At 40.0% G+C, this 10,047-nt stretch overlaps 1 protein-coding gene across 6 annotated transcripts; it reads left to right on the forward strand.

The window, feature by feature from the left end:
* Positions 1 to 345: 345 nt before the first annotated feature.
* LOC134528347 (uncharacterized) lies at positions 346 to 9,955 on the forward strand. 6 transcript variants are annotated; one of them, XM_063361899.1, is made up of 5 exons: positions 346 to 589; positions 3,380 to 3,516; positions 4,708 to 4,909; positions 5,882 to 6,459; positions 9,302 to 9,955. In XM_063361899.1, the coding sequence occupies exons 1-5, from the start codon at positions 559 to 561 to the stop codon at positions 9,806 to 9,808; spliced, it is 1,455 nt and encodes a 484-aa protein (XP_063217969.1). In that variant the 5' UTR covers positions 346 to 558; the 3' UTR covers positions 9,809 to 9,955. The 6 variants fall into 6 exon arrangements, with proteins under 6 accessions (XP_063217969.1, XP_063217970.1, XP_063217972.1 ...); XM_063361900.1 differs by having other exon boundaries at positions 3,380 to 3,507; XM_063361902.1 differs by having other exon boundaries at positions 362 to 589; positions 4,735 to 4,909.
* The last annotated feature ends 92 nt before the right edge of the window (positions 9,956 to 10,047 follow it).

Raw genomic sequence — 10,047 nt, forward strand, 5'->3', positions numbered from 1 at the left:
TCCTCTTTTTGTGATCCAGACAATGACCCAGTCTGAGGAAAATTATCCATTTTTTATTGTTTTTAAAAATTTATATCGTTAGTATTTACAACTTATTCAATAACATGTGCTCTCAAGCAGTGGATTGCGAAACACCAACTGACTAAAATAAAATTGCATCAGTTATAAAAGTTTCCTCATTTAAAGCTACTTAATAAAATAAAATTAGAAAGATTGAAAAAAATTAAATTGTGAATATTTAATTTGAGTATAAGTGTCTTAAATTTAAAAATGTACATATTGAAAATATTAATTATATACCAATGAACCAAGGGCCAATGAACATACAATTAATACCTCCATGGCAAGGAGAATCTTTTTCATTCTTCAAGTGTCAACAATTTTTTCCCGAAGATACAGCGGCAAAGTCAAGTGTTTATTTTTGAAATATTAATGGAAGTTAAACAAAATGAGACAGAAAGAAAAGTTTCCTATTGTTCTTGCTCTTTTCTATTTCATCCCAGCGTATTGAGATTTTCTGTGCTAATACTAACCTTTTAGCATTTTTAAGTAATAATAATGGATAATCGGACTGAGCTGTCTCGTTACGGTTAGTTAACAAACCTAAATAGGGTATTAATTACTTGTTTGTTATTAATAAAGGTTATAAACCTAATAGTTTAAAAGGTAGATTGCAGCAATGCCTCTTGGTACATATTACGGTCAGCGCTCAGAAATGTAAAATTTCTATTTATGCATTTAGGTAATACGACAATAATTTAATGTTTTTCATTTAATTTAATCCAGGTGCTGGTAAAAGTTCCATATCACATATCCAAGTTAATCACTTGATCCTGATGGCATGATCCTGTACACATTGATCCTGTGGTACATGATGCGTGATGTTTTAATTAAGTTTGTCAACATATCCTGGACTTAAGAAAAACATGATATAAAAATTTTGATCGCAAGTTGAATACAAAAATAAAATTCCATAAGACTTGACATTATTTGTATTGTGATATTTTTATGTTCAGGATCTGTTGACGTACAAAATTAAAACAGCAAGCATTATTTACCACAGTTTCATGCCATCAGGATCAAGGATTTAACTTGGATATGTGATAGAGACCGGAAAAATTCGCGAATTCATTTCGCGACAGGCTAAAATACAAATAGTTATACCTCAGTGCTGCCTCTGCTATTGGCTCACAACTCACCTGGATGACTCTGGGCCAATGAGAAACACCCGACCATAGCTTCATACGAATCACAGGCTGCTACGTTGGGACGTCTCACAAGACAGCAGCCAATGAGTGGGTGACATTTGACCGAGTGTACGTAGAACTATGGAGTTCATCCTGGAGGTCATTGAACCCGCAAATTTTTCTGGTCCCTAGTGATACGGAACAATTACTTCCTATCCAACTTCTCTGCCTTCTGTCGTTTAGATTCTCCAACCCTATTTCATTCAGTATCTAAGAACATAATGATCCCCGGAAATCATTAGTTGAATTAATATCAAACTAAGCTTAAAGGGGCTGATGTATTTGAAATAAAACCATAGTTAATTTTTAAAATACAGTGTTATTCTTTATTAAATTGTGTAGCTGTAGTTTTAAAGTTTTCTTTGTTACAGATATCTTTCCATATTCAGTCAGGTAACAACTCATTTGGAATGAGAAATTTTGGTTGAGGTACCATAATTATAATGTAAAGTAGAAAGCTGTACTTCAAAACACAGATTACATTATGGTTTTTTTTCTATATCACTTATCCAAGTTTATCCCTAGGATTTTTCGATATACAAAATTAAAACACCAAGTATCATGTACCACAGGATCCTGCCATTAAGATGAAGGTATAGACTTGGATACACGATACGAGACTTTTATCTCAAAAATAACCCATGTTCCTTTTGAGAAAGTGGTTTTGGTTTCTGTATCTGTGGTGATTATCTCCTTTGTACCATCACAGTTGCTGTGAGTATCAGCCAGCCACACGGCTGAACGTACTTGCCTCGAGACTGCACATCTGGATCAGCTGACATCTGCCTGAAGCTTTTAGTAGAAACACACTTTTTTGTCTTGCCACACACATCTTAGTTTCTTTGTCTCCAAGAACAGTGTAGATTTATGCCTCTTTAAAGTGTATACACTTGTTTGAGTCACACTGTGAAAGTATTGATTCTGTTATTTTTTTGTTATCGCAAACATGTTAAATTAATTTTACTATTGTCAATAAATTTTAACGATGCTGGTGGTTAAAATTTGTGTATAAAAGGCATGACTGCAAAATTTTTGACCAGTGACTGGAGTATGTATATTATATTGTTACGATTTTACTGCGGGTTTGTAAAGGATAGCCCAATTAAAGGTTTTATTACAATACACAGTTTTATTTATTGCCACTACTTATGTCACTTACAAAAATCTTCTAAAATGGCAAATAATTAATTACACTTAAAGAAAAATCTATTCCCCAGTCACTCGTTCCACACACCTCGCTGGGCCGCACCTCTGGCGCAACTCTCGCCGCAGCACCCCTCGTGGGTCTCCGCCGTGGGACTCCGTCGCCACACTCCGCCGCCGCAGACGCACTTCCTTTTCGCCGAGATCCCACTCGATGCCTCACTCGGAACTTCACTCGGGACTCCGCTGCACCCGCGACTCTATCGCCCGGAAACTCCGCCGCGGGAAAACTCCCGACTCCACTTAACTCACTCACTCCCTGCCCTGGAACCTTCGTCCAAGGACTTCGCCACTCTGCCGCACCCGCGGCACTATCGCCCGGAAACTTTGCTGCGGGAGAACTCCCGGCTGAACACTCCGAACTGACTCTCTGACTCCCTGCCCCGACATCCTCGGGCATATGTATAGGCCCCGGCACAATTCCAGAACTCACGAGAGCGGCCGGGGCCAGTCGCGTCATCGCGAGCCATCCTGACGGCAGAAATCTCTCGAAAACACGTGTCGGCGGCTCACGTAACTCCGCAGCTGGCAGGTTTTGGATGTCAAACTAACAGTGCCGCGCGGGGGGGAGCGGAGGGCTGGAGGGAGATAAAGCGGCGACCCAGGTGCGCACGGCACATCTCATGTTACGGCAGCCGCCAGCCAGCTCTGCACCTGCGCATGTCGTGGCCTTGCTAACGTTCGTAACAATATTTTAAATTGCAGTAATATTTGTATAATTTTTTTTCTGTAACAGTACCTAAAATATATCTTTTTGGCTTTTAAAGTTTTCCATTTTTTTTTCTACATGTGTGTGTATTTATTATAATGAAATTTAATGTCTTCATTTGTATCATCACTTAGTATATTGCTTAGTTTTATTTTTGTTATTCAAAGTAGGTTACGAGGTCATTACAAAATAAATTGATTGTATGATTGTGTTGTTGCAGTCCAGGAGTTGTACACCTATACTGCTGTTGCTGCTGCTGTAGCTGTGGAGCTGTCTAGAAGCAAAGAAACTTCCATAGATGATCATCTGTGTGTTCTTCGAGACCGTTTTACAGCCAAGGATGCAGGTGTAAGTCAGGTTTGTAGCATTCTTGCTAATGTGAGCATGCCGAGGTAGCATTGTTCACCTTGAGGTGACTTTTTCGACATTTAAGGGATGACAAACTAAGTTGTGTTCTTTGATCCCGATATGAAAAATATGTTCAGGAAATACACTTTTATCACAGAAATAATATATAGTCTTCCAGGAACACTTTCTATTTTACATAATATTAAATTGTTGTTAGTTAATATTAAATGGTTAATTTGGTTTCAGCTCCGATGCAACACACATTGTTAGCAAGTTACATATATTTATTATTAATGTAGTAACATTTTATTAAATTTCTTAGAAAACCTTGAAAATCCTGGGGAAAAAACCTGGAATTTGGTCACCCTGGTTATGTACAATACTATTGGTGGGCTGGAACCATATGAATTCGCTATAATTGATTGTTCCATGGCAAGCAAATGGTGGATGTTGTCGCTACTAGATAGTAACTGGTATTAAAAACCGTTGCAAAACAAAACAGTCTGAAATATGAATAGCTTGTACTCACATAAAGCCTTTATTTAATATCAAAGTAATTGTAAAAAAATAAAAAGCCTTATTAAAAAATTAAAATAAAATAATGAGCGATACAAACACTTAAAATGTAGCCTATGGATATTACATGTGGAATGTGGTTGTTATGTCAGAAAAAGCAGTTTTTTTTTCCATGACTGTCTTATATATGATCTTAAATTTAGTAATAATTCTCTAATCTTTACATCTGATTGCAATAATAGCCTCCATAAATTCCAGGCATGTCCCCTCGTTCTGTGTTGACCCGAAATCATTGTCATTAACTGCCACGACTGTCGGTTCAACTCAAAGTTTCCAATGATTTTCTTTAAGCGCTCTCAACACAATGGTGCAACACATACCATGGTCTGACCATGATAAAATCTGTTTATGAAATGAGATCACACCGAAACTCTTAAGGGTGCAACTGGCCATAAGATTACAACTTACACCATTGGTGAGTTTGTAGTAGCTTGTAGGTTTTTCCAGTCTTGAATTTTGAAGTTCAGGTTTTTTTTACAGACATCTTGGGTTCTTTTTTTTTGGTCACATGTTAGTCATATTTTTCCTTTTATGGCTGGGGAAACCCTTTCTTCTGAGTCATTTGCATTTAGCTTACATATTCTGTAATTCTGTAACGTGTTCATGTATTTTTTAATCTTCTAGGCCTGTGTTGCCAAATGTGCAGTGCAGCAGAACGTCAGTCAGGACTCGGCATATGGTTCTCAAGATGCGGACTCCTCCAGTTCCCAGCAGAATCACGAGCAAAGTGCCACAACACCACAGCAAACACTGGTGGTCCCAGAGACACAGCAAGATTCGCAGACCGCAAGTGCCCCAGCCGATTGGGCAGGAGTTCTAGACCCTGGTGAGCAGTCTGTGCAACAGTCATTGTACCTGCTGCAAGGGACGTGGTGGAACTCATCTCCCACTGAGCGATCCACGTACAAGCCCTGGTGCGGTCAAACGTGGTAAATGTGGGCGTTGCCATCACTTGGTGGGTTTTCTCGAGGTACTAACATACATTCCACCCATTTTCCATTAATGCCCCAATTTCCAAGGTTCATATGCCTCCTGAATTACCTTAAAGAGGTCCTTAATTGGAGTTTTATTGCTTCAGGGCCCTTAAATGCCCATTAATTTCACCATAAATCCTATAAAACACCCTTATTAACACATTATTAAAGTTGCATGAAAATTTAAATGTATTTTTTTGTGTGTATTTTTTTTACTTCATTTTGGACATGTTAAGAAGGAATAACTTGCTGCAGAAGTGCAGAGAGATAAACAAATTAAATACAAGGGTGATGGAGGGTTACTATTAAAAATCCTAAACTTTATCTAAAACCTTTGGCTGTAACAATTTTTGATGTAACAAACTATAACTGTTAAAACAGGGATTGAAATTTTAAAAAAAACTTTCCTTAGTATCAAATTCATCGTAATTTATTTTTAACCATTTTAATATTACCATAAACCTTAATCCAAAAAAAATTTACTCTACTACAAATTAGTGCAAAGGATGAAAAATATTGTTTAAAGTTCAAAAATAGTTGTAAAACTACTTTAGTAGGCATAATATGAAATTTGTTTAGTCATTCAATGCTGGATGCATTGAGTTTAAAACTTTTAAAATATTTTCGCTGCATGGAATATGGGGAAATGTTTAATCGATCATTGCTGAATATTGACGAACATATAGGATGTTATGTACATTAAGTTTATAAAATGTTCCAGGAGTCTATGGAAGTTTCCAAAACATTTCCAGAAGAAATAGATACTTCAAAATGTACCTACGCCTGTAGACTGCCAAAAGTTTTTTCTTTCTTTCTTCTTCCAGGTCACGAGAGGAAAAGTCCTGACATTGACTCGATCTGCAATGCCCTGGGAAACCTTGCCACCGACAGCGCCGACTGTCGCGTCGGTGCCAGAGAAGAAAGCCGCGACGACCAGCAGGACGTGCGGAAGGCTGCAGTGGAAAACGCCCGCTTCATATACGCCATCATCGGTCTGAGGTTCGCGGCGAGGAGGGAGGCCTTCGTCCCGGCCAGCACGGTGAACCACTTCCTAGGCGCTGCCGGCAGCTCGGGCCCCAGCCTGCTGGCGGCGGCGGACTGCGACGTGGCGAGCGCGCTGGTGCAGTATCACACCCAGCGGGCCCACGAGCACCTCCTGCAGAGCATGAACCAGGCGGTGGGGGCCCTCGGCACCCTGATACTGGACCCGCGGCCTCGCGTGGTCCGGGAGCGCTTCAACGGCTGGGAGAACTCGTCGGAGCACTACGTCCTCGACAACGTCTGTTCCGCTCTCGACTTCCTCTGCGACGAGGGCGGCGATTCCTCCGAGTACGTCACGACTTGTGTGGAGCTCGTCAGATCTTTCGTGGACAAAGTAATGGAGGATGAAGATGACAATAAGGTAAGATGGGAATAAATTAGATATACAGGATGTCCGAAAAGTCTTTCCCTGATTACACAAATTAATAACATCGGCTAGAAGTAAGACAAAAAATATGAAACTGGTGACAAAATGTTGAGAAACTATCCAAGTTTTTTTTCAAACATCAGTACACTTCCACATGAGCACCTTTCGTAGCACGCAGCACATCTAGTCGATATTCAATTTCCGCCCACACATTAGCCTACATCATTGGAGGGATTGAGGCAATGACTCTGGTTATCCGTTGTCGCAGGTTTGCAATATCTGGTACATGTGTTCGGGAGACCTCGTCCTTGACACTAACTCCATAAAAAGAAGTCTAATGGGGTTATGTCAGGAGAGCGTGGAGGCCAAACTGTTGGTCCATCATGACCGATCCATCGTCCAAGAAAGGTCATATCAAGATAGGCACGGACCTCCAAACCCCAATGAGGTGGTGCACCGTCTTGTTGAAACATATTGGGGTGTTACTCAAGCAGCTGAGGAACAGCATAAAGTTTTAACATGTCCAAATACACTGGAGATGTGATGGTTGCTTCAGCGAAGAAGAATGGCCCGATAATTCTGTCATGCAATAGCACGCACCAAACATTTACTTTTGGGCTTCCTCTGGTACCCTCCATCAATTCGCCAGGGGCCTGTGAGCCCCAAATGCGCATGATATGGTGATTCACTACTCCACTGACAAAAAAAGTCGCTCATCAGAAAAGGCAATTCGTTGGAGATAGGCATTATCGTCCTCGGTACGTGATAACATTTAGACCTCAAAGTCATATTGGCATTTACTGTCATTGGGCAACATAGCTCGAACGATTTGCACTTTGTATGCACGAAAAATTAAACGTTTGTGTAAGATATCGTGGAAAGAGCTTTTTGGCATCTGTAATTTACGTGAAGCCCTTCGCACCAATTTATTCAGACTTCGCAGAAATGACTGTCTCACAGCTCCCACCCTTTCAGCTGAGGTTGATGATTGACCAGACTTCGAAAGGTCAGCAACCGATCGTGTGGTCTTGAACTTCTCATGCCACGTCTTAATGCTCTTGACATCTGGGGGAATCTTTACATATGTGGTCTGGAAGTTTCTCTGCACTGTTATTGGTTATCGTGGCTTGTGGTACCACAGGACACACTGCGCTTTCTCCTGATTGGTAATCATGTCCGGCTTCCTGGGCACCACACCTCAGACACTTCAAACCTACTGCAAAATTATAACAAAAAAAACTTGAGCTATAACCTAACATTTTGACACCACTTTCATATTTTTATCGTACGTTTAGCCAAAGTTATAAATTTGTGTAATCAGGGAAATACTTTTTGGACATTCTGTATATAGTGATAAGATTTTATTGTTTTATTTTTAGGTTAATTTTGTTTTTAAAACTGGTAATATAAATATTTTTTCATACATTTTATTTATTAATAAAAATATTGTATTATTCAGCAAATATAAAACTAAAATATTTCTTAATACTAATTTCAACAAAATGGTCTCATTTTGACTGACACGGAATGCACTAAAATCACTAGTAATAACAAGCATGTCTAGAACAGAACTCCTCATAAAAATATAAATATATAGGCAAAGTTTAGTGTGTTTGAAAATGTGCTGAAGTTATTAATGTATAACCGTGTTTCTAATAAGAGATGGAAGATCAAACAATGTAATATTAATTTTTGTCCAATTCATTTGGTTCATACATTTTGCTACCAAATTCATGCAAAATAAATTACATTCATTGAATTAACCATTATAAAAATTACAAATTTTTGTAATTTGAGTTAAGTTTTGTCAAATTTCTGATTCATTTAATTTTTTTAGAGAAATTTTGGTGCTAAATGCTGTATTAACAAGCATTGCAGTGCTAATTTATCTATCGTTCCCTAGCAAATAGAAAGAATTTCAAAGCAAACAGTGAAACCAAATTAAATTCTGTGTACGCTCCTAGTTCTACTGTAAAATATAATGGCTGTATTTCTTTCATATTGCACCCAGCGTTACCACATTAACAGTGCAGTAATGCAACGGTGCAGTAGTGAACAGACCACTCTTCAAGGTGATCTGGATTATATCCCCAAATTTTTTTAGCTTGCAGGAAATGTGGCAGACATTACCACTAGCCATTGAGTTTTCTCAGTTTATTCTTTATTTGCTACATTTTTCTCCCCCAACTTAATTCCGACAGCACTTAACTTATCTTACCTCATTTTATTTACTACTTGGTTGGTTCGGAGATGCCCTCTTTTGAGGTAGCTGGACCCCACAGATATCAGAACCTTATATCTATATAAATACATAATTATATCATTGTGTGTCACAACAAATTTATATATATAAAGCTTATTAAGTTACAATGTAAAAACCTCTAATATTTCTGAACAAAATCAGTTTATTTTAGAGCAAAAAATGTGAAACATAAACATGCTGTGTCTAGCTGTGTGCAGTTAAATATATCTAGAGGATAGGGATGTTGAGAAATTCATATGTTGAATTTGATGATTACATTTAGTAATTTAATACTTAAATATAGTAAACACAATATCTGAAGGTACCTGTCATATTTTATGAAATTTGTAGAAAATAGTTGTGCTCTTTTAGAGTAACCATACCCTCTGGACAACTCCTGTTTGTGCATTTGAGGCTAGTGGCTCGACCAACAAGCTTGTGGCAGTAAACTAGCGTTGCTCACTGTCTACTGCTTGTAATGTGGGTTTGACCTCGAAGATGGCCGCAACAAGAGAAAACCCAGGAGTCACATCGTAGTTGGTGACGGGCCACAAAAGCCTACGGTCTTGCTCACTGAGAGTCCCTCTGTTCCAGTTCGTGATGTGGGAGCAGCAGTGCGGGATGCTGCTCAGACTGCTGGGGCACAGACACGTGTGCGGGTCGGCGCTGAGCCTGCTCGTCGAGAACATACAGCGTCTGGCGGACGGCGTGAGGCGCGACGCCGGACTCCCCGCGCCGGAGCGCGTGCAGGGGATGCACCGGTCGGCCTCCGCGGAGTCGAGGAGCTTCTACGTCTTCAGCCTGGCGGAGGATCTCCTCGTCCGGTACAGGAAGATCCACGGGGACTTGGCCGCCAGGTGCAGCGAGGCGGACGGCTCGCGAGAGCCCCGCCGAGGTGCGAGAACCGTGGACGCACTCTGGAGGGACGCTTTCAGCCACGAGGACGACGCGAGCTCGAAGCTGAGGAGTTCCCGGCAGTTGATATCCGCCTGGAAAACTTCCTTGGCAAGTGCGGCCATGACTTTCACGAACCACAACGCCCACCTCCTGAGTATTTACGCATGGTCTTGTGTCGATCTGGCGAAGGATCTGCAGCAGTAGACGGGATGTTCTCTTGTCGGCTGCTGGTCGTGCACGTGTGGAATGTGTAATTACTGTTCGTTTGGTTGTACCCAATTGTTTCCATTGGAAACTGTAATGTTTTAATGCAAGATGTTATAAATAAAATTTGAGGGAAATGTAATAAAACCTAGCATGTATATATCTGTCAAGTGTGCTGGAAATGTCCTTGAATGTTTTGTAAGTGAACAGCTTTAAAGATGTAAAGACACTCATTATGC

This window comes from Bacillus rossius, chromosome 1 (genome assembly GCF_032445375.1).
Source record: "Bacillus rossius redtenbacheri isolate Brsri chromosome 1, Brsri_v3, whole genome shotgun sequence".
Lineage (NCBI taxonomy): Eukaryota > Metazoa > Arthropoda > Insecta > Phasmatodea > Bacillidae > Bacillus > Bacillus rossius.

Excerpts from the sequence above, each read along its gene's own strand:
- LOC134528347 (XM_063361899.1), top strand. The coding sequence starts at position 559 with ATGGATAATCGGACTGAGCTGTCTCGTTACG. Across the intron at positions 590-3,379 it reads GACTGAGCTGTCTCGTTACG|TCCAGGAGTTGTACACCTAT; the intron begins GTTAGTTAACAA and ends GTGTTGTTGCAG. Across the intron at positions 4,910-5,881 it reads GGCAGGAGTTCTAGACCCTG|GTCACGAGAGGAAAAGTCCT; the intron begins GTGAGCAGTCTG and ends TTCTTCTTCCAG.